This window comes from Psittacula echo, assembly GCF_963264785.1.
Source record: "Psittacula echo genome assembly, chromosome: 7".
NCBI lineage: Eukaryota > Metazoa > Chordata > Aves > Psittaciformes > Psittacidae > Psittacula > Psittacula echo.
The window spans coordinates 20,262,794-20,287,730 of NC_137740.1; the positions used below are offsets into that span (position 1 = coordinate 20,262,794).

The 24,937-nt window shown below is 48.5% G+C and overlaps 1 protein-coding gene across 8 annotated transcripts in view; it reads right to left on the reverse strand.

Annotated features, from left to right (window-relative positions):
* Nucleotides 1–1,639: 1,639 nt before the first annotated feature.
* Nucleotides 1,640–24,937, reverse strand: part of PACS2 (phosphofurin acidic cluster sorting protein 2) — an 83,507-nt gene continuing 60,209 nt past the window's right edge. For 7 of the 8 annotated variants that reach the window (XM_080623799.1, XM_080623797.1, XM_080623798.1 and 4 more), the window contains 6 exons: nucleotides 18,559–18,601; nucleotides 14,810–14,852; nucleotides 13,701–13,836; nucleotides 10,245–10,471; nucleotides 8,269–8,382; nucleotides 1,640–7,297 (listed from right to left, as the gene is read on the reverse strand). In XM_080623799.1, coding sequence (XP_080479925.1) covers nucleotides 7,179–7,297; nucleotides 8,269–8,382; nucleotides 10,245–10,471; nucleotides 13,701–13,836; nucleotides 14,810–14,852; nucleotides 18,559–18,601 — 682 coding nt within the window. In that variant the 3' untranslated portion in view covers nucleotides 1,640–7,178. Of the gene's footprint in view, nucleotides 7,298–8,268; nucleotides 8,383–10,244; nucleotides 10,472–13,700; nucleotides 13,837–14,809; nucleotides 14,853–18,558; nucleotides 18,602–24,937 lie in introns of those variants that run through there. The other variant, XM_080623803.1, reaches the window with a different exon arrangement.

Below are 24,937 nucleotides of genomic sequence, written 5' to 3' on the forward strand. Positions count from 1 at the left end.
AATGATAGGAACAAAAACATGCTGGAACTTCCCTGCTGTTCCTCTTCCAGGTTAAGCAATGGCTGTGGGCACCGCTGGGGCATTGAGCAGTGGGAGAAAAAGGAGGTGGCAGCAGCTGCCACAGCCTGGGAAAGAGCAGGCACTTGCAACACCCCATCTCCCACCACCAAACTGCATTCCCACGGGTGCTACCAGCTCCCACTGTGGCAAACCCAGTCTTTCAGGAGGACTTCTGGTGCATCCTGACAGGGCATCACTTGCATCTGAGACCTCTCATGCCAACAAAGGTGCACTGCTGCTGGGAAAAGCCAAGACCTGCAAAAAACAGACACCATTGCTTTGAGAACCCAGTTCAAGGCAAGGCTGCCTGGCAGAAATGGGTTTGTCCCAGCATGCATGTGAGTGAGGCTTTGTAGTCCCATCACATGCGACCTGGCACACCCCAGCCCTGAACCATCCTTGCTCCACCCAGCTCTGATTTCCTTCTCCTCCCTTCCAGAAAACAGGGAAGTGTACCCGTGCTCCCACCAGGTCTTTTGGCTTCATGTGGATTGCTCCTGTATGCTCCTCAGTGATGCAAGACTGCTCCCCTGCTCTCTCTCCAGCACCTAAGCCTTCTGACCACTCCGGTCCCCTCTGCTTGCACCCTACTTCCCGTGCCAAGACAGGCTCCTCCATGGGGTCTAACAGGCAGAGCTCAGGCTGCACCTCTTCTATGCAGCTGGGCCCTCAGTGCAAGTTTACCTGTGCAAAAATACAGAGCCCAAACAGCCTTCACACACTTGTCTCCCCTAGCTGTCCCACAGGCCCCATCATGCCAGCAGCCAGGCACTCTCCATGGCTTTTGTTGCTGTCCCTGCACTGAATTCATAGAATCATAGAATAGTTAGGGTTGAAAAGGACCTTAAGATCATCTACTTCCAACTCCTCTGCCATGGGCAGGGGCACCTCACACTAAACCATGTCACCCAAGGCTCTGTCCAACTTGGCCTTGAACACCGTCAGGGATGGAGCATTCACAACTTCCCTGGGCAACCCATTCCAGTGCCTCACCACCCTTACAGTAAAGAATTTCTTCCTTATATCCCATCTAAACCTCCCCTGTTTAAGTTTGAACCTATTACCCCTTGTCCTATTACTACAGTCCCTAATGAAGAGTCCCTAATTTGCTCCCTCGCAAGCTATGTTCTTTCCTTCTGCCTGGAATTACCCAATCCCTGCTCAGTGCCACCTGGGTGGGACTTGTACCCCCCACTGCAGCAAAGGGCTCAGGCCATAAATTCACCTGCAAGCCTGGCCAGGCCATGTGGAGAAGCTGAGACATCCATCAAGACCTGCATCCTTTGAGAGGAGCCTGTCCCGCTGGGAGGAGTTCCCTTCACCCCTTGCTCCATCAGCAGCCATGCTCCTGCCTCCACCTTTGGCCAGGGGAGCACTGGGATAAAGGCTGCTCCAGCTCCACATTCCCATGTGCTGTATCCTGGGGACCACAATCATGGGCCCATTTCCCCAAAACCTTTCTGCCTCAAACCACCTGCTTAGCTCTTCCCTTTCCTTCCCCTCTCACCTTCCCATCCCACAGCACGAAGCCCAGGTGCTTGCCACCCCACACATCCCCATCACAGCTTCAGGCTACTGCAGCCTCCATCTTTCTCTCTGAGACCCCCCTCAGTACTCTAACATCACTGTGCCATGCAGCACAGCCCCCAGACTAGAAACAGGCACCAGCCTGATCTCTCCTTGCTGTGAGGGGGTGACGACCAGGCCCAAAGAGCTACAGGAGATGAGCAGGTCCCTCCGGAAGAAGAGGCATCAGGGATAGGGAAGAGGGCAGCACCGATCCACCAGCTCTGCCCTGGAATTGCTGCTGGGCAGCAGCATAAATAACACAGGAAATCCCCCCATGCCAGAGAGCCAGGCCACTGTCTTTTTCTGCCCCGTTCATACCAGAGTCCCTGTCGAGAGATGACTCAAGGGACAGGTGTGTGCTTTCATGTCCAGTTTTATTAGTGTTGCATTAGTACCATAAAATAGTTGATGAGGTTGAGCACGTTGCAGTTTGTTCCAAGGAAAAAAAAAAAAAAACAAACCAAAAAACCAAAGGCTATTTACATTTAATCTGTCTTCATGGAAAAAAAAAAAAAAAAAAAAAAGCCAAACCCCAAAACCAACAACCTAGAACCCAAACAATACAACAATGAAACAGATGGACAACTCGGGAATCTACAAAGTGGTAACGTCCCCTCGTACACTGCAGCCTGGACAAGGCTGGCAGCACGCAGCCCCGGTACCCATGCTTACAAGGTGCCTTCCCACGTCTACATAGAGACAATGCTCTGCAACACCATGGCCAAGGCACAAAGCAGCAGCTGACTGGATGCAACCCCATTCCAGTGCTCTTCCTTAAGGAAACTAGTGACCTGCTGCTTTCCAAGCTGGCATGTCCCCATCTCCCCCAGTCTGTCCCAAAGCAGCCAAGTGACCCTGCAGAAGCATCTCCCATGAGAACCCCACTGAGGAGGCTCCAGGAAGCCTCCAGGAGATGCTGCTGCTCATTTCTGGCCTTCTCCTGCCAGATAGGCCCAGAGGGAGTGCCACAGTAAAATGCCACCACACAGCTATCTGCTGACATCAAGACTCCCTGAACGAAGGGGACACAGGCACTGCATGCAACATAGCTTCAGAAAAGCTCCAGGGCTCCCAAGCCTTTACTGCTGCACAGTGGGACTGCTCTAATTCTAGCCTTCCCAATTCCTTGGCACACCAAGCATCAGGAGAAGGCCACCAGCCCTGCTACCTCTTGCCAGGCTTTTCCTAAACATGGAGGTGGCGGGTGCAATACCCTCCACAGCAGCTCTCCAGTGCTCTCTCCAACACACTGCTGGTGAGAAACACAATGGGGCCTGTGCTGCAATCGCAGGTTAAGCATGAAGCAGTGGCGTTCTCAGCCGTGTTTGATGATGGAAAGCAAACCGGCACATCTCTTCCAGACACAGAAACCTCTCAGCCACCTACCCTTGCTCTCTCTGCAGGATAAAGCCACAAGCATGTGCTAATTAAAGCAGCAAAGCACAGCCAAAGAGACAGTGACTCTCCCCAAACTCACAGGTAATTAAGTAGGGCTCTGCAGTTACTGCTGAGATGTAAATGGTAACAACTGAACTGGATGAAAACTGCAGCACTGAGTTAAAAACAGCCACCCAAGGCATTAAGTCAGCAGCACCACAGGAGAGCCAGCCCTGACTGAACACTGGCAGGGCTGAGGTCCAGCCTTTGCCTCCAGGAAACTCAGCCTGGAGGAGCAGGAAGCACTCAAGGTGCAACACAACGCCACAAACCCCTTCCATCTTTCATCTGCTCACCAGCGCTGTTAAACTAGGTCAGCATCACAGAGCCCAGCGCAGCAGTGAGCCCGCTCCTGAGACCTTGCCTCCGAGCGAGGTGGGGGCCCTTCACCCAACAGCAGCTGGAAAAGAAACCGGCTGCTTTGAGAAGCCACGGCCAGGGAAGCAGGAGATGCGAGCTCTGGGACACAAAGAGACAGGGGGACCAGGGGACACTGCTCCTACAGCACCTCCCCGCCAGAGATCAGCTCAGATGCTGCCTGCTCCCGCCCCTGCCTTCACTGTTAGATGGCACGGCTCCAAAGCAAGCCCTGCCTATGCCATGGCGTTTCTTTGTTCGAGTTGCACCTTCCTCACCAGAGCTCTGAAGAGCTGGAAGCAGGGCGGTGCTGCCTCTGCTCTAAGCCATCCTTCTGCACTTGCCAACCCGCACACAACCATCTACCCTGACCATGCTGGTGCAGCTCTGCAGGCACCTCTCTCTGGCTGGCAGGGCTGGATCTTGGCAGGCTCCCCAGGAAATTGTTGGGGAGGGTGGAAGGCCCAAGATCTCAAAATGGCCCGAGCCACATACATGCTTTGACATTCCTTTTCCTTAGAGACAGAAACCTATTTCTCCTCCAGTCAGGGACAGAAACAGCTGCACAAAGTGGCTCCACACAATACAGGATAAACAACAGAGGCACAACACCCTGACTGGAGCAGCACCACCAAACTCTCATGCCAGCCCTTGCCTCCAAGGCAGGGAAATGCCAAAGCCATTCTCCCAGGCACACAGCTGGACTCCAGGAGGACAAGGCTGAGGAGCTGGGATGTTTCCTTGCATGTTATAGAGGCATTTCAGAGCAATGGCAGCTTTCCACAGAGGAGGAGCCCTGCAGAGACGCAAGCCCTCAGGCATACAGAGTTTCCTGCTAAATTCAGTTGTATAAAGTTAGAACAAAACACAAACCAACATGAAATGCAACGAGCAGAAGTGTTTCTCTCACACATACACACACACAGAGTAGAATAGGGCAACACACATTTGACAGGCAGGACCCTGGAAATCCTGTCCTAGCTACCATTTGTTTCTTTACAGTAGGTTAAAATACAAGGAGGAGCACAGTGATTGTTCCCCCCTTACCCCCCCAGTAAACAAAGTTATTGCAGTCGGTCATTCCACCCCACCTCTGCAGCAGTATCATGCTCTGGTACTGAGAGCTGCCCAGGCTGCATGCGGGTCCTGGCACTGGAACCCAGCCCAACCACTCCTGTCACACCAGCGTGAGACTCGAGGAAGAAATCACACACCAATTTCCTTTAAAAAGCTTCTTTTTTCCCCGATGCCACAGCCTCAATAAAGAAAAAGAAGTGATGTGCTTATATACCATCTCCTGCACCACCGCTGCTAGGCAACACTATACTGTCCCATAGCATCAGCTCAGGTCAACTGAAAACACACGAACTGAGGGACACGAGTTACAGCCAAGCTTTTGTCACAGCCAAGAGCTAGCAGACGGCAGGCACACCTGCCTGCGGGAAGAAACACACTATTGCAACTAGACAATATGTCCTGCCCAGCAGTGTGCCACCAGGCGTGGGTCCATGTCCTCCTCCACAGCATGGTTTGAAGGGAATACCCAGTCCCTGGCCAAGTAGGTTGAGCTTGTGCTGTGAATGGGTTTAAGGAAATCAGAGTTGGTGAAGCAGCCCGCGCTGTGAGCTGCAATAGGCACTAGATCCAGCAGGTACCATCCTCTCGCCTTGCTTCTCATCACCAACAGAGCACATCACCATTGTCCTGCCCGAAAGAACCCAGGTGGCCCCTGTGTAGAACAGGACCTGCCAGGCAGGGTAAAGTGGGTCCCCCAAGCCTTTAAAACCAGGATCAGATGGGGAAGGGAGGAGGGGAAAAGAAAGGTTCAAAAGCATCACTGCCCCCAGAAAGTGCCTTCTGGAAATGTTCATAGAGCCTGGCCTGCCCACTAGGGTGGGAGCCAAAAGGACTCCATCAAAAACTTCAGTCCCTTACCCCGATACGCCAGAGGTGTCTGTTCTTCTACACCACAAGCACACTGTTCTCCCCACATCCCATCGGCTTCCAGTCCTTCCTAGGTATGCCCCAGGAGGCCTGGAGAGCAGAAGGCCACATCTGCAGGACCTGGAGCTGCCAAGACCTATGACTTGTCACACTGCGTCGTTGTCTCGGCACCTCGAGCATCCCTGGCAGCAGCGAGGTGTACAACATGAACTCAAGTGCAGCCAGAGCCAAGCCAATGGTGCAAGACACCCAAGAATTTCACTCCTCCATCTCACAGGATGTCTTGCTGCCTGACACAGGCGGAGAACCTGGCTGGCCGCATCCTCTCTCATGTCCCAGTTACAGCTTCTACTACACCAGGCGACTGAAACCGCTAGGCAAAGCCTCAACCCATAGGCAATGCTATTCCAGGGCAAAAGCATATCCTGCTGGGGAAGGGATGCAATCCACAGAGAAATTCCTGTGGGGAGGAATACTCAAGAAAGCAGAAGGTAAGGACAACATCCATCAACAGAACAGCCCGTGGGAGACTGCATACCCCCAGCACCCTTCATTTTTGTTACAGTCTCTCAGTTCCTATGAGGAGAGGTCCTTTGTGGTTCAAGGGCATGGCAAAAACACACTCCTGCAGTGGCCCTGAAGCCAGGCAGTCTGCACCCAGCCTGGAGACGTGCATGAGGGAGATGGCAGCAGGCTCTGGGGAGCACAGAGCAGTCAGGGCAGGACAAAGGCAGCAGATAAAGCAGCCTATGCTACCTCATGTGTGCAGGTTGACAGATGGACAGGAAGGCAGCTGGACATGCAGAGCACCTGGCTGGCTCCCAGTCCAGCCAGGACAGCGATGTATCATATCACAGACAACGGCTCATCTTCCTGGGTTTGTTTTTTTTTTGGCAACTTATTTTCCCCCCCTTTTTTTTAAATTATTATTATTTTTTTAGAAAGCATTAAAAAAAATCTGCAGCTGTTAAAAAAAATCCTTTCCCTTTAGAGGCTGGACGAGGTTTTATTGACAGGTAAATAATTGGTGTGAGTATGTAAATAGCAGCGACCCCACTGACGCGGCACCCCTCAGCTGCACAGCCAGCTGCAGGGACATTGTGACTGGCTCGGTTTGGTCATTGTCACAGACCTGGGACACTGGAGTTTCTTTACACATAGTGTTTCCCTAATTCCAGTTCCTGTCCAGCTCTCCTCAGGCATCACTTCAGCACAAACACCTGCCCGTCCCCATGGCAGACTTGGGGATCTCCTCCACAGACCTCTCTAGCTACGCAAGTGGTTTGTTTTTCAAGCCAGACAGTTGAACTCCCTCCAGACTTGCTGATCTCTCATCCTTTGGCAGCAGTAAAAAAAAATGGCCACCTTTTTTTTCCTGGAAAGAAATGGGAAGGGGCCAAATGCACCACATGATCTTCCGCAAAATCCACTCGAGCTGATCCATGGCTCCCCCAGACCACTCACACCAATGAGGTCTCAGGTTAATAAGCAGTGCAGTTATTCAGCTATCTGCTTGTAAGTGGTAGGTGTTCTTGGGCAGGTTGCCTGCTCCTGCCAACTCCCCCATGACTTCATGTTGTCAGCACATCTATATTTAAGACTGGGGTTTTTTTGCCTTTGTTTAAAGGGGTTTCCTTCCCTTGTAGTAAACTTAAGAGTTAATAGAAAAAAGTAATTCGAAAGTAATCCAAGCACATCTGTAATTAATTCTGCAGGAGAGGGCAGAGAGACACGAGTCAGAGTTGGCACGCAGTTCCTGGCTCCTGGTGTGCAGTCCCGGGATGGACAGAAGGCCCCTCTGCCGAGCACGGCTAGAAGTTAGATTTGGAGTGTCCAAATATACAGATGGGAAAGTGCTTGACATGAGAGGACCACTGTGCTGCCAGCTGAAAAAACTTGACGTCGTTCCACTCCACACCATCGATGAGGACTGCAGGGGATGGTGAAAAGAGAAGAGAGTTAGAAAACACCAAACAGAAGTGGGCAGCATGAAACAGCTTTGCTAGAAACCTCTCTGCAGTCAGCAGAGGGAGGCTTGGCCACATTCTGGACCCAGGCTACATGCTGCTCTGCCTGGCCACCCCACCACTGTAATAGCTGCACACATCAGGCAGAAAGGCTCCATAGCAGACCAGGTTTAAGGAGAACAGCTCAGATTTTTGTTCCAGCATTGCTCACCGACAGTGGAGCTCCCCAGACTGCTGATTTCAGTATCACCTGATTTGATTTCCTGAATTTCCCAAACACACTTCATTTTCTTTTATGGGCACTCTGTAAGAGTTGAACATCAGTCTTTCATCACTAGCACTTCTAACCAGATCCACATCTTCTAAAGAGGAGCCGCATGTTCTGTGACCACCCCTCAACACTCATCAATCTCACAGGGACTGAGCCAGGATTAAGGTGACCTAAGCAGATCCCTCGGCTGTGAACAGTGGTGGTGATTATCAACTGAATAGGCTACAGGGATAGTTTTGATATTGGTGGCACAGCTCCGCTGACAGCCCCTTTATGTCTGTCTGCCACATGCATAAGTGGCTCCTGCTACAGTGAGCTTTTGTGCCACAATCCTGACCAGAGGAACAGCAGCACTCCCACTGCTCTCCATCACCACTTGCACCAGACATGCAAGACAGAGAAGACACAGAGGGGAATGAAGCCTGGCCTAGCCATTGTCGCCACCCAGGGCATGGGTTCAGAGGAGTTTCTGGGTAAGGGAAGATATTCCCAAATCCAAGACCTATTAAAGCATTCCCCTATGCCAGACACATCGAAGCCCATTCCCCCATTATGTTGGCTCCAGGGTCTAAGGGCAGGACAGTAGGTCAGCCCTTTGCCTGTAGGACAATGCTAGTATGAGCCTTGCCCCAGAACCCAACAGGATGCAAGCACTGCACTTACCGCGCAGCATGTTCTGCTGATGTTTTGCTGTGCAAATCAACCTGCTGATTCCTTCAATACACTGGCTCTTTGACTCAATGTCTTTGTCTTTTGTTTTCTTGGGCAAAAACATCACTGGAAGAAAATCAAACCAGCACACAGTGAATCTCTGCCACTTTCAGGCAAGACTTGTTTGGGTTTTTGCATTTAAACATTCATGTCTGAAAATTCTAGCTCTAATTTTAACTCCTAAAAACATCCCTGTTTGGCAGGAGTTTGACTGCGTCAGTGCTGAGCACCATCACCTATGCATATGGACATCTTAAGTCCCAAGTGTCCCCATATGAAGCATTCCCAGCTCATAATCCAGGCCCGAAAGGGCACCTTCAGCGTAACTCCTGCTGCTCTGTTGGGACACCAGGAAAAACGGCAGCATCTGTACGGTGCCCAGTCTGAGCCCTGCGCTGGGTGAGGGATCTGCCGGGCGGCTGCACCACCTAGGGACAGTCCCACATACTGCACACGCTGACAGGCAACGCAGCGCTCAAGCCTTTCTCTCTCTGCAGGCAGGTCTGCCACACCAACAGACACTTGGAGAGCAAAAGGACTAAGCTATGGGCGGCCGGTGGACAGAGTAAGCATTAGGAGACCTAAAAAAGGGTCCAGTTCCTCAAGAATTATCCAGACGCATGAGCAAAGATGTACAAACGGACTCCACAAAAGCTGGTGGTTTTGAACACCACTGCTCCAGGCCGGTCCAGCCCCACTGAAGAACATTTTGAGTGTCTCAGGATTGCTTCGCCTGTAGGCATGCCACTTAAAAAGGATGTGGTCAGGCGTAGAAGCTCTGGTACCAACAGTGCCACAGCTATGTTGCTCACAGTGATCTGGCTGTAGGATTATGCACCTATGTCCTGCAGCCATCGGTCCAGAAGGTCTTCTTGAAGACCCGAAAAAGCCAGGCTTCCACCAGGAATGACTCCCAGTGCCATAGGCAGAAAGATGTCACGAAGGACAGCTACTGGCAGTTGAACGTAAGCACAGCACTGCCTTGCTGGCTCCCTGAAAATACTTCACTGCAGAGGTGCTCTCAATTTTTACTACGTTTCACATTACCAAGGTCAGGAACAAATGCAGGATTTTTGACAACATTTAAAATGCCTTTTGTTCGTTTTGAGAAAATAAGACTTCAAAAGCAGAAGATTAAAAATTCGAAAGGTTAACATCAGGCTTTGTGCTGAAAGCATTCCTCTTCTACCTCCTTTTGTCCCACAGAGCACTCTGTACAAGAACGTAAGAGCTCCTGTAGAAGAGCTTACATTGCTGCAATCCTTCTGTTTGACACCACCTCTTGTATGCACAAGCACACCTAGCAATCGCTTGGCAGGTTCGGCTGATGCATTTGTCCAGCTGTGACAGTGGTATTCTAACACAAGGATACCACATCAAATCCAGCAAAACATCTTTGCCAGGGCTGCTGCCATATGCTGCAATATGATGAGATACACACTGTCCTGCACCTCTGCCATGTGGCAGAGGAGAGACCAGAGCATGGACCTGTACAGGTTGAAGTCTCCCCTGACTCCTGTGGTCAGGGCAAAAGCTGCCTCATACCTAATCCAACACTGCAAACCAGCACCAGCAGGCTCACAAGGAACACAGGGAAGATGTCCAGAGCAGCATGCCTCCTGGCTTTCTGAACAGCCACCCACAGATGTCCCTGCTCTGTTCCCACCTTGGTTCTCTTGAGCTATACCATCTCAGCTGTTCAGCTATAAGGGTGAACTCAATCCCTTTTTACAGCATGAAGAGGAAACACTCTTTCAAAGAATCACCTTATTCAGCCACTTTTCATCTACAGACAGACTAGGATTTTGGGGATAAAACCATGACTAAGGTGCTATAAGGACAGACAAGTCAGGCAGCCCTGGAGCAGCAGAACAGGGAGAACAGCATTGCATTCTTGGCCCTTGGCAACAGTAAATGGGTCACTTTACCTTTCTTGTTCTTCTCTTTTGTCACAACAGTCATGGACATCGTTGGAGTGGTAGCAATCTCACCGCTGGCAGGTAACCTGCTGACCTGGAGGGACCGGAAAGTGCATTTCAGTGTGTTTTTGGTAGTGGAGGGGTCCTTCTTCTCCGGGTCTCTCTTTCTGTCCATGGGTGGAGCTGCAATCCAGTAATCCACCTGCAGGCCCATCAACTCAGCACCAACGCTCTGGCTGGAAAACAAGAGAAGGTAATTTCTGTGCAGCACCCAGCAGAGCTCCCCCTGTCTGTGTTTTTCAGAACGGCTGCTGTTCAGAGGACAAGCACCTGGCTCTTTAGGAAATCAGGCAGCAACATTTCACAGTGAGACCCAATAATCACAAAAACACAGGAAATCATCACTGAGTGATTACATTACAGAGTCACATTACACGGTGGTATCAGTTTGGCAGCACAGAACTGACATGAACTGAGACAAGCTGACCTACTGCACATCCATAAGGATGGAGCAGTGGGAAAGCTTCCTAACATGATGCTGAGTTCAATGACTCAGCTTGCAAACATGGTCACTGAGGTGGTCCAGATCACTTGCATTCTTTGAGTGGGAAAGAGGCTGTAAGCACCTTCCTGCTGCCTCCTGACCACCAATGAGTGAGTGAGTGGCCAGGCACAGCACAGCCAAAATCAGCTCTGGAGTGAACAAAGAGTCCCTCAACATTAGGCACTCAGGTCTCAATCACCCTGTCTTGCTTTCACCTCCTATGCTCTTGAGTTCTTCCTGTCACCGGCTGCTTCCCTTCCTGTTCAGATGCTCCACCAAGTCACATAGGATCCCTGCTCTCCCGAGGTCCCTGTAACAAAGCTGGTATGGGGTGATCTGCCCTGCAGCCCTGCTGTGTGCTAGGGAATTCCAGAGCTGGGAAAATGCTCTGCAGATCCTGTGATGTTGCTAAACAATGGCAGATTTCAGGATGTGATCTGCTATTGAAACCTTCCATGCATCTTGTGGTAACAGATGTGCATCACCAAAACATGCTACCAGCCTTTCCTGAGCCAGATGAGCAGCCTGGGAAATTCCACCCCTTACCTGCCTCTCACTGGCTAACCCCAAGTAGAGCAGGGGTTTATCATTCAGCAGACCTATGGCTGACAGCCTATACTTCCTACACCAATGACAGAGTGCTGAATAATAGGGAAGTACTAGATAAAAAACTAAGTGAATGTATCTACCAGTCTGTATCTCCTGTTTGAGAAACGGCAATTGTTAAGGAAGAGGAAGCCATTATTTCGAATGAAAAATTCATCCTTTACACTGCTGGTCTAATGAGAAACTCTCAAGGTACAACAAGGACATCCCATAATTAAAGTCCTCTGCAAATAATTTCCTTTTCTTCGCTATTCACCTGAAAGCCAGACTGCAGAGCTCGTCTTTGATCACCAAAACCAGGTTTGGAGTTCTCAGGGTAATTTCAGAAGTGAGATTATTTAAGGATAATGTTTTGGAGATGCAGCTTCGGATTTCAAGGCTCCTTTACATCACACTTCTCATCTCAGTTGTAAACACACAGCATCCTAATGTTCACTATGTCCAGGCAGGATTTTCTGTTCCATTCCCAGTTACAACATGTGGCCTAATCTTTCAGTCTGGGTCACCCTACACCCCATGCTGTCACACACACATCAGTGGAGACGGAACCATGTTGAACCTCAACTTCCTCATTTCTTGACAATTTTACCACACAGCATGAAACCAAAAGGTACCAGAATCTAGAACCAGGGTGTCAACTTCAGATGTATCACGTCCCTGGCTCACAACTTTAATAGCCTACAGTCTTGGGGGGATGGGTTCCCAAACCACTTCCACCTTTGGAAAGCCCCCACAGAGCTCACATTTAGGAAGGCAGCTAGGCTCTTCTGAGCCAACACAGTCCCCAGCTCTCTGCACTGCCAGCCAGCTGCTGGGACCAGCCTGGGGCACAGGACTCTCCTGCCACCAAACCACAGTGGACCAACATGAAGGATATGGGGAACTGGGCATCCTGGCAAAGGCTAACAGCCATTAACACCTTCTGGTTGCTGGGCACCTGCTAAACTGGGACTTCCACATTTCCATTTCCTCTTGTTAAAAGGGAACTCTCTAAAGCTGGTTTAAGAAGTCAGAGGTTAAAGGTCCCCATTCTGTCTCCAGCAGGGACAACAAGAGGTGCTGCTTAGGGAGAGCATGTGAGCCCAGTCTCTTAACTGCAGAACATTTCCTTACGCTTTGCCAGCCTGACAAAAGGATTAGGGATGTTAGAGGGGACATTCCTGAATCATCCTGTAGTAGCCATTAATGGACCTGCTATGCATGAATTTGCCTAACTCCTATTTGATCTGCTGATCCAGCTGCCACTGAAGGAGCTCAGGCAGACATGTTCCCAACATGTCTTTCCAGCTGTGTGCAGAAGTCCCTTCCTTTCTCTCTTTTAGTTGACCTCTTGACAGTGCTGCTGTGTGCCCCCAGCTCCTGTACCACAGGTTTGGTGAATGACAAACCCACCACCGCTGTGATTTTGCAAAACTTCAGTGGCTTAGCTCTTTCCTCCCTTTCCCCCTAACAGAGTCCATCACTTCTAGTCTCCCCTCACAAGGCTGCTGCTCTGTCCCCTTGATCCTGTTAACTCCCCAGAACCTTTAACTTCACCACCTGCTTCCAAGTACCAGAACTGCACACAAAGCATTAAAGACAGCTACGCCAATTTTTTGCACACCAACAAAATGAGAGTCCCGGCCAGGGCAATTCTTTACGAGCAGTTTTATAGGGGTTTCCTCCCTTCATCCCTAAAAATTTTAGCTAAGCCAGAGCTTCAGACTGACTGCAGGTGCTGTCTTCCTGCTGCTGCGATATGCTTTCAGGCACGCACATGAATGGGAACTGCAATTCCACTATGCTATCTTATAGCTGTCAGCTCTCCTCTCACAGAAAAAAAGCTTGCTTATTTAACAGAGTCACTCTGACCTTCTACTCACTTGGTACTTAAAAACATAAGAATCATGAGGAATTAAGCTAGCACCCACGTATATCAGGATCAGTATTTTCTTTGGCTACATATCTCCCTAAGAGAATACAGTCTCAAAGAGAAAATACCAACAGACTGCCACAATGGCTCATCAGAATCAGGGTTTTTGCCAGACTATCAGAAACAAGGCCCCCCTTTCTAGTTCAAATGTGTTTGCCCCTGAGAAATGCAGCCTTTCCATCAGGTGCAAGATCCCCTCTGCCCTCCCCAGCTCCTTGTCAGCCAACAAAGACACAGTCACTCCAGGGGTAAAAGAGGTGAAGGGGAAAGGTGACAACTTCAAGTGTTTGCTAGGAAGGAAGACAGCAGACCTATGGGTTTTTCTTTACAAAACTTTTCCTCTCTCACATATATGTCAGTTAAGATAGCCAAGGGAGCTGTAAGGAGACAAAACATGCTTTACCTTGAGGACGAGAAGCTGCCTGTGACAGATGGTGAGGAAGGTGGTGTGGGGGAGGCTTCTTTCACAGCAGGTGACACAGAAGGTGGGGTAGAAGAAAGGACACTGGAGCTTGAGGGAGCTGCGTCATCAGAGTCACCTTGCAGAAGAGAAGTCAAACTGTTTGTCTGGGATCGTCACACAGCACAACACATGCACGCCAGGACAGCTCAGTCCCTTTGCTCATGCCTCTGCTGCACAGGTTTTGTGCAGACTCAATCCAGAGATCAGCTAGCCCATCACTTCTGACTGCCTCCACACTTAAACTGTGGGACTTTCTATGTTTGGGTAAGAGGCAGGCACAGACATTCATACTCCTCACACAGAGTGACCCACAGAAGGGCTGCCTCCACAGAGAAACCTATGTGTAACCCAGGGCACAGGAATCTGGGTTTAATAGTGAAGCAATTTAAGAAACAATCCCAATAGATGAGGGAAAAAATATTCCTGACTAGAACTGCATTTGAAGAAGGAGAAAACATTGACAGGACAGCACTACCTCATGTCCATGTGTGTAAGCAGGCAGTATTGTGTACCTCAGCTTTGCACTCCCCCGTTTAAAAAAAGTGTCTAAATTTGTTGTCAGATTGGTGAACTGGTTGCCTATCCCTTAGTTCCCAGTGTTAGGCACATGTTTGAGACTGATTTTATTAGGCAATTGAGCCCTGTGTAGGAAGCATAAGGAGACAGGCATGAACTTCCAATGAACTGCCTCCCCAGTTTGGAGCAGAAACCTCAAATAACCACAGCAGTGATTGCACCCCTCTGAGAACACACACAAGAAAAATTGGTGTTCATACACATATAAGTGGAACTTTCCTGGATGAGGGTGTGGGGATTTCAGCTGGCCTGAAGCTCCTTGTAAAACAACAATAGAAAGGGCGTTTCCCAAGAGAGAGACCTCTCTTTCTGCAGACAGCTGCTGGGATTCAAGGTAATGGAACTGGGAGATAGTGAGACCCAATTCCCCCTTACAAAACTCCAAGATGTCAGCAATGGACAATTTTGTTCAGCCTGTGAAGTCAGGCTCCCACCACCTGTACGACACAGAGCACACACAAGATGCTTGTTACCTGATGTTGCAGAAGATTGTTCCACTATTCCAACCTTCACCACCTAGAGAGGGCAAAACAGAAGATCTCTGTGAAACATGAGACCCCTGAACTTCAGGAATCCGCAAACCAAGCTCACTTTTACAGCCCCCTAGCATTGTCCCTGCAAGTCAGAGTAGTGTTAAAGTATGTTAAAAAGTGAAGTCTAAGAGCCAGGCAGGCACCAGCAGTGTTCAGCCAAGCAGTACCAGCTCACAACCCTTCCCTGACCTATACAGAAGACAGCACAAAGCCTGTGGAGCTGTAGCAGACCTGCACAGCTCTGAATAGCTCATTGTCAGCCCCAAGCTATGGCAACTACCATGCCTGCCTGTGACACCTGCGAGAATGGCACAGGAAGAAGAATGGAGCATAAATATCCCCTTAGCACTGTTTTGATACACCTGCTAATTACAGACATATTGCTTCCACCACACCAGTGCAGCCACTTCTAGGGTGCAGCATAGCTGGGATTTGTTAGAAAACCACAAAAGCAAAGTATACTTTCTGATCAGAGTTTTCTGGTCTCTAAACAACAGAAGTGTCTGGCAAAGAAGACAGAGCTCGTAGCAAAGCCTCTGGGCATAGACATGGATAAACCACCACATGGACAGGTCATATTGATCCCAATCTCACTGTAATAAGGATACAAATGTGTTCTGATATGGCCAACCACCAGCTAGGTTAATCATAAATGCCATGGGCAATGATTTGTGGAACAGAGCATGCTACAAAACACAAGCTCCCAAGGACACACTATGCCTAGAAAGATAAAATGACCCTTGGTGATATAAAAGCAGGGACCTCCTATACAACCACCTGTACAGTGCACAGGGATCATTACCCTCAACACTGCAGAGGAGAAACCCTTCTTAAGGTCCTTAAGAAACTTGTACTGAGCAGTAATGTCTACCTGTATAAATTCTGACAAATGGGAAAGAGCTGCAAAGGGATCTCAAGTCAATAAAACCTGCTTCAGAATAAAAAATGATGTCATACAGTCTATTTTAGTTTGAAAATAGAAGATTATTAAGTTCAGACATGACCATATCTAGACCACATCTCTAGGGAGCACATTTCTGTGCTATAGGACAAAGAAAAAGGACCTAATCATTAGAAGCCAAAACCTTTGCACAGTTTGGAGTCAGGGGGAGTATACGCTCAACACCAGATCCCGGAGAGGTGTCAGGCTCTCTGGTGGATTCTGTTTGTTCCAGTCTTGAAAAAGCCATAGTGAACTCAGCAGTGTGTGGAGAGGCTCCCTGAGGGAACACTGGCTTGGGAGAAAAGAGGCTGCAGCTCAGTTTGGCGAGTCTCCATCCAAAGGACAACAAATCAGGTTCTGGAGTTCAGCAGCCATTTGTGCTGTATGTGTTAATCCCCAAGAGGATGTTTCACACATTGTACGTAGCTGCGAGCAAGAGGAGGTGAGGCAGAAGTTAGGGGAAGAACAAGCAACACAGAAAACTGTCTACAACCACCTCGATCTGCAAGCCAGACAGGAAATCCCTCTGGCTTCTTCCTCCTTGCTGACTGACTAAAGACACTTGGTTCAGACACATGGAAGGAGGAAAAGGTTAAATAGTTTCCTTTCCCTCCGTTCAGGGAAGCACTTGAGGCTGCTGCAGTCCCAACAATGCCTCCATCCAGGAATGCCGCAGCAGCCAGCCTGCTTTGCCTTCAGGAAGGGGGCGCATCCTGTTAACTCCCCTGGCAACTGGCTGTCGGCACAACACAGGCGCACAACTGTGCAGTTTCACCGCCAGACTCAGACTTTCACACCCAAATGGGTCCCCTTGTGAGGCTTCACTCCCACCACTCCAGAGCCCAGTTGAGCAGCACAGCACTGCCCTGCTTGCTCCTGGGTCACAGACTGTGCAGCCCAGCTGCAGGACATCAGCTTTTGCACTCTAAAAGCCAACAGAGATCAGCAGACATCAGGAGTCTCACAAAACCAAATGTGACTAGCTCCTGTTCTTCCTTCACCAACAGCTCCAGCAGGCTGCAGCTGAGGGAAAGAGCTTCCATGTTCACCCCCAGACTTTGTGAGACACCTGCAACTGGCCTTTCAGAGTCTCTTCAGAAGTGTTTCATGGGGAATTACTATGTCAGGAACACTTCAGAAGCAAGAATAAGCAGCACTGATTTGCCCCTCACCACCAGATGACACAAAGTCAGTCTGTGCTTTTAAGACAAGTTTTGCTGGGAGCTGGCAGCATTATGCACACAACAGAGTTGTTTACTCTTGCCAGTTTCAGACTATCAAATCCAGACTGGAAATGCACTGCTAATGTTTTAGAGCAACTGGACAAACACTGAGCCCCATTTTCTTGCACACAGCACTGAACTAGGCCCCAAAGAAAAGCACTGCAGAGCCTAGCAGCTATTGTGAGACAAGTCCAGGAGCTTCCAGGCTCTTCTGAGCTTTTCATGTTACTGAGAAAGATGAAATTGCTGTTTTGTAACACCAGTTCTTCACCAGCAATCACAGTTCATGGGATAGGCAAGGTCACAGCAAAGCTGATTAGCAGGGAACAAATCAGGAAGATGCATCTCTGCTTTTGCAGAAGACATCTTTCCTTCAGCAAACAAAAGTAGGTCGTCATCTCGGGAACAGGACAGAGAGAGACTCTCACTCTGAAGAGACGCCAGAGTGAAAGCATGGTCAGCCTGAGGGCAAGAGACACTGAGCTCTTTAAACACCCTGGGATTTCAGATTAGCTCTGACGCACTAACAGGGATACAAACGGGAATGCACACAAGTCAGCTTAACACAAAGGGGGGCAGAACAAGACAGCCAGCATGCAAGAAAGAGAAGCTACAAAAGAGCAGCAAAAACTGTGAAGAGGACATCCAGTAGCCGAAGAGCAGTCAGGAAAAATCCTTTTGGCTGCAAGTCAATGACTTTATATCTAAAACTTAATGAATTGAAGAGCATGATCAAATAAGGGGAAGGAAGCTATAAAAGGCAAAGTATACAGTGCACAAAACACACTGACAGAAAACACAAACACACTCCTGCCTACATACTCTGTACTTAGCCACCTGAGTTTGGAATATTTAATGATAATGACAGGAGGAAAAGCCAGGGACTGCTATCTCAAACACATATTCACATAATGAAATTCATTAAATAGCTACTGCCAAAGTCTCAAACTTAACAGTGGTATAAAATGATCTCCCTGGTGGGAAGTACTCTCTGCTTCTCAGAAGCAGATGAGGACTGGAGACCATGACAAACACACAGAATACTGACACTGAAATAGAAAATTTGGCCAAATACATCACCCAGGGCGATACTGGGCACAGCAATATTGACATCAGGTTTCCAGTAACACACCACCTTCCTCCACATGCTGCCCAGCAGTAATCCTCCACCATGTAGGTGGTCTGCAGCAAAAGACAGGCTGTGGATCAGAGCACTTCAGCATCACACTTTCTATATTGAATGAGCAAGGCTATGGTGTCTGCTTCAGTGCCTACAGGCATGCAGCACAGAGCTGCCCAGAGCCACCTGCCAGGAAAGCAAAATATACCCTTTACTTTGTTGAGGGATTGTAGAGGCTTGCTTACATCCCAGGCAGATGCATCAACTATCAGACACTCATGCTGACACTCTACCTTAGAGCATCCACTGCTCCTGCTCTACCCCAGAAACCTGATATATTTAGGTTAACACTTGTGGACATATTCTAGCTGGCTTGAGACAGCATAACTAAGACAACACTCACCCCGACAAAGGGAATGAACTTCTGCGAAGATTCTTCATCAGGGCTAAAGGCAAAGAGAAAAGAGTTGTTAGCAGCTTGCTTCCTCACTGGACAATACTCACTTCATATGTTGCATTCAAGCATGCAGCAGGGATGGACAGTATGCAAGCGCCAGTCCAATGTCTCCTCTCAAGGCCCCCTGCCAGCACGCTAAGAATCTGCATGGGTGGGGAAGAGCACGCAGCTTACGGCACATCTCTCAGGGGAAAGATCTCTTCCTCCCTCCCTCACGCTTGACAGAGAAACATGCTTTAATGGCATTGCAGTCATTACAGACACACGACCTCCTACTGCAAGGAAATGGATCTGTGCCACAACAACACTGAGAACTGTGCGTTACTTACTAGTACCTGAAGCACTCTGCACGCATGGCCTTCACACGTCCCACCTTTGGAGTCATGTGCCATACCTTGCATATCCAGGCATCGCTAAAGCAGTTAGCCTGCCACAGAGTTACAAGCTGTGTGACACGTGGTTATTCGTATAGCACTAGCAAGTACGTGTACACACACACACTCATGCACACGGATACATGCCCCCTGACACTGGGAGCTTGCAGTCCCCTAGACAGGCACACTAGAGGGTTGGGCACCAGAGCACACTGGGTAGATCAGGACACCAACTCGAGAACAGCAAATAGCTAAACCAAACCGAACAAAATGCACACCATGTCCCAGAAGCAACTGAAGACAACACTACACATGTTTTGAAAGCAGGAAGGCATCAACCATTCCTGCTCTGGCCCTGCCCAGGATTCAGAAGCCAGAGGGTGGAAAAGGGCCAGCAACAAAAGCCACAGTCAAACCTAGCAGGAATTAGGGAGAGACCCAACAAAGAGAAGAGGGGGAAGACCTGAGTGAGGATGCAGGCAGGCTGGGGGGGCCTGCAGAACCTCTGCTTCCTTCAAGGGCACAGAGATGAAGGGACCCACAGGGTGAGGAGAAGACTGCAGGAGCATGTCCATGAACTATGATTCAGCGCTAGAAGTGACTATATCAGCAAGACACAACATTTCTCAGTGGCCAAGCACAGGAAACAGGTAGGAAGCAGACAAACACTGAGAATTCTCATGTTTCTCTTGTGCATCCCTCATAGTTTGGGAGCACTGCAACGTTCAACGAAAGACCATCCAGCATTTCTTTCATCCAGAATATCGCTGGGTACAGCACAAACACTTCAGGAAAGCAGGTATTTCTGTGCTGTTTCCAGCACAGATCAGAAATGCATCAAATGCACAAAGGTTGCTAACCATTGTGTGATTAGCACAGTTTCCTCTAAGCCCTATGGAAAGAATGGCATAGAACTGCAGCAAACACGAACCAGCCAGAGCTTCTCCCTGGTCCAAAGCAGAGCGTGCTTGTGTAATCAGCCTCTTGCTTTGTCTCAGCTCTGCTTACCTATCCCTAAGGCAAAGCCAGGGGCTTTGCTCCCTTCCTACCTCACAACCTCAGGCACTGCACCTTCATTCTTCCCCCAAAGCATATGACAAAATGACCAAGTCCCCAGTTCTGTGATGGCAGCCAGAAAGATCACATCCTTTCCAAACACGGCTGCAGGCTCCCCAGCAATATATCTCCTACAAACATGACACTTCCAGCTCCAGTTTTGCAAAGGGAAACAAGAAACATGCAGAGCTGTTGGGAGAAACACAGAACAGAACAGTCATCTTCTCATTTCTTCAGCTCCATGGGCTGAGAAACAGGCAGAAGCGAGTCCTGCTGACCAAGTGAGGGAAGCACAATAGTCTCCCAGTCATCTCAGCTACTGGATGGCTTTCTCCAAGCTCTCAAAAGCAAACCATGCTCAATTCCAGCAGAAAACTCACTTTTGTTCCCCCTGAGAGCTGAGACTCCCACTGAGGAGAGCTCAGGGAAAGTTCTGAAATAAATAATTTGCTCAGCCACCATTTATCAAAGCTCACAATGATGCACAGACGGTTCCTGAAACAATCCAGCTGGATTTCAGCTCAGCTAGTCTAGTCCTGTCACACGTTCGGAACTCTGATCTTGCACATGTGCCTTTGAAAACACAGCTTATCAAAGCAGCTGCTTTTCATGTGGATGAAAGGAAAGCCGAGATGACCATGCTTGTTCTTCACCCATTCTTTCATGTTCTTTCCTGATTCTTGTCCTCCAGGATCCCAAGATATTAATCCAGAGTCCTTTCACCTTGGTGATGGTCTCTTCTATTCCTCCTACCACAGCCCTGCAACTAAGATATCCCCTGTCTCTGACAAGGCAGTCTCCCCATTATACCTTGGCTGCACAGATTCCCTGTGAGATCTTCTACCCCCCCAGCCATGTCCAAGGCATTAGTTTTATCCATAGGGCTTCTGAAGGCCCTGGTATCTCAGCTGTAATTTAAAGCCAGGCCTGACTGCGGTTTGTGATGTTCAACAGTATGATTGATACTTTACCTTTGTAATTCTGAGGAAAAACAACAACCCACAAACACATTCTGAGGAAAACCAAAAACCAGACCTATTCAGAGAGACCAGACAGAAAGTCCTTATCTGGAATGGGGACTGTCTGATCAGTGTTTTTGCTTGGGCAAAATCCATCCACCTACAGTCAGTCCTTGAAAGGCAAACTGTCCAGAAATGGACTTGCGGGTTCCCTCCCTACAACAAGAAATTAATTCAGATTGAACAAAGACAGATAGCCAGATTTATGTTTTAGGACTCCTGGAAAGGACAAGCCACCACACCACCAGGGATCACTCACCTGACAAAGAGAAGTAATAATCTCTCACACTTCTGGGGCAAAGTACAAACTAAGCTGCAAAGTACTCAGGTATTACAGTAAGAAGGACTGAACAGTCACACCAGTTATGCCAGTTATTAGCCTTTTTATGAGATTTTATTTAAAATTGAAGCAACCCAAAACAGATTTCCTAGCAGGAGCACATCAAGTACTACCTTTATTCGAGGCAAGTGCTGCAGGGGCACAACAGAAAGAGGGGGCTTTTACCGAAGGACTAACAGGCCTCCAAGCCACTTCAAGCCAGGCACTACCAACAGCTCTCCAAGGTTCATCTTTGGTATGAAGCATCTTTCTTTCCCACCGGGCAACTATAGCTGTCTGCTGGCTAACACTGTCCCTGCTCCACAAGTCTCCAGCGATCAAACTCTCCAATGGGACAGAACAACTCCAAGTCCCCATGACACATCAGGCAAGTCACCTCTCTGCCTCCTCACAAAACTCCCGTCCAGCACCCTTCTTGTTCCTACAGTTGGTTGGACATAACTCAACAGGACATCCAGCATTTCATGAGCTTTGACTCTTTCCTTATGTACTGCTCTGCCAGGAAAAGGGCACAAGTAAACTCCTGTTATGTCCCCACCAGCTGCCCAAAGAGGTTCATGCAGCAACCGGCCAGATGACATGGGCACTGCTGAGCCAGAGAAGGGACAGGATCCATCTTCACCAGCTGTGTCCATGTTCAGCAACTGCTGCAGGGTGTGTTTTAGAAGCAGCACTCAAGAGAAATGACTGGACTATGCCTAGCTGCTGTCCTGCAGAGCCTCAGAGACACACAGCAGGCAGAAAACAGTGTTACGTGGTTTCCTATTCCCCAGGAACCTCCCAATGCAAGGCACTTATGCTCCAGGGAGCAAGAGTTGAGGAAGTGCTCTACAAAACACAAGAGTGAAGAGCTTAGTAAATGTGTAACTAGGTAGGAAATGAGCCAGCCCTTGCCCTTACAAGCAAGTAATGCTTTCATTTCCAACAGCCATGCTGCTCCCCAGATTTGTGCAAGGGCTATCCAGAAGCCACATGTCATGAGCTGTGCTGGACACTGAATTACAGTGAGTGATACCAGCCCAGGTTCACAGAACTGATCAGAAATCCAGCCACACTGGGAAGGAGTGTCTGTCAAGTCTCAGATCTGAAATATCACAGGGTTTCATTCATGAAAGCAATGCAGAGAGATATCAGCATCAATGATACACCCGTCCTAGTGAGAGGGCCACCTCTGCCACTATGGTCTCAGCTCCCCAGCTATTGCCCAGACTGCAGTGTTCTTGACACTTCAGTAACCAGTAATTCTCCCAGTGCTCACAGACAAACTCAGTCACTCAGTGTAACACAGAGCAGCTGAAATGGCAATTCATTTCCTTTCTGAACCCCTTCCTCATTGACAGCCCCCTTTATTTCAGGTAAGGTCAGCAGATGCTCCAAAAGAATGGACAAAGCTTTCACACCATTGCAGTCCATCACAGGCAGTACATGCGCCAACCTTTCGCCATGGCAAACAGAACAAAGGGACAAGAAGGAGAGCGGACGTAAGTCAAAGTAGGGATAGCTGGCAATAAAGTTGTAAAGCAGCTCATCACATACAGCTATGTCCTAAAGGCTGGCTTGACTTTCCTTGGACCACTAGGGCTTGTTTAACAGAGCAAATGCTAGGATACTGGGAGATTTATCTTGCAATGAATTTGTAGGTACTGCTGCTATTTCTACACGGACCACTGCCTTGAAAGCTGGCCTTGGAGACAGCATTCACCTCTGGCCTTGAGGGAGAGGGAGTTGCAGTAATTTTGTGAACTGAGGACAAAATAAACAATGTTCAATAATCATATGATTTGAAGTAGGGAACCCTGCAGAGCAGGGGGGTCTTGTAGGCAGCTCAGAGAGCACAACTCCACTGCTAGCACACATCTGTCTCCTCTTTCTTAAGCTCAGAGAAGTCCCATAGCCTGCCAGTAAGAGAATAATTTTCAACTTTTTAGACTAGAGGAAGAAGATTTGCTGGTCTGCACTTAGACACTGCACAGCTGAACCCCACCCTGAGCCAACAAGTGCCATATACAGCACTCCAGTTACAACAGATGGGAACTGAAAAGCCTTTGCTCAGTTCTGATTCTTTTGGAGCTACACTATATTCTCTGATGACTAGGAAGAAAAAAAACCCCTTGCCCTCTTTGTGTTCTACCGCTCAAAGCTACTCTTTCTCAATAACCCCTTTATTTCCATTCAATCTACATCCTGGGAACCTGTATGTGTGGTCCAAAGGCAGAGCAGTCATTGTCAACAACACGTTCTGCCAGCAGATGCCACAGTTTCAAAGCAGCAAGCAGAATATAATCTAAAGCACAAATTGTGCATCCCAGACCTGCAGGAACTGTTAAACAAGGCTCAAAAGACAAGTTCATGGGGGAGGAAAAGAGGCAGGAGATAGGAGAGGGAACCTAAAATGAACTGATACCTTAAGGTAAAATCAAAATGAAAGCTCTTTTTCCTTTTCAGAAAGCAACCAAAGAAAGAGATAAATATGTTATTATACTTACAGCAAAGTGATGCATTAATTCAATTGTGCTAATGGAGACACAATTTCTGTGCTGCTCGTCACAATACACTCTCTAAACTGCTGCCAATGACAGAGAGCTGCAGTTCTACAGAAAGCCACACGGGGAGGTAACTGCCCATCACTCCATGGGAGAGCGTGTTCCTCTAACACTCTCCAGTTCGCTCATGGGGTACTTAGCTGAAAGCAGAAATTACTTTAAGGTGGACACAACAGAAACTAACAGATACTGTAGGCTGTGCCACGAGTCTAACTATAAGTCTCAGCAATCTCTCTTCCAAGTAACCATCTGCAGGGTCTGATCCTGATTTAAGTCTATTGCCAGCTTCAGACATGGTACCACCAAGTCCAGAGGGTCTAAAATCCAAATCACCCCACCTTGGTTAAGCAGTCATACATACTGCTAGGGAGCTAAATGCTGTGTGTTGCTGAAGTACATTTCAGAGGTTTTCAACAAAGTACCAAACAGAAGTTTTGGGGCACATTAGAAACTGAAAATGATTAAATGTGTGTTAATGACAAAAATGAACCTATAACAGAATGGGGAAGGCAGTGGAGAGCAGTGCAGAACCCAGTAACCAAAGGATGTGGAGAAAGAACAAGGCAGCCATCAGAATGGATTCACACTGCACTAAGGGTGTCTGAACTCCGAAAACAAAACAAAAGTCTCCACACCAATAACAAAATGAAAGCTTGAAGCTAAATGCTTCAAGTACCCTGTGGCTCTCCAAACTTCACCTTTATCAGGTTAACATCATGGAAGTTCACAAACACATGAAGAGTGTGCGCTCTTCTTAATGGACTAGTCAGTCTGGAAATATTTTCCCTAGGAGAGCATGAAGAATGGGCTAAATGTTACTGAATCATTTCAGCAAAGTAATGTAGAGCAAACACAGGAACGAAAAATTAATACACAATGAGCATTTCCAAAAAGAGGGGAAAAAAGTGACTCTATCCACACCTTTAATTCCTTCAAGCTCTTACACAAAGGAGGCACCAATGGGGGAGGTTAACAGACCAAAAATGAAAGATC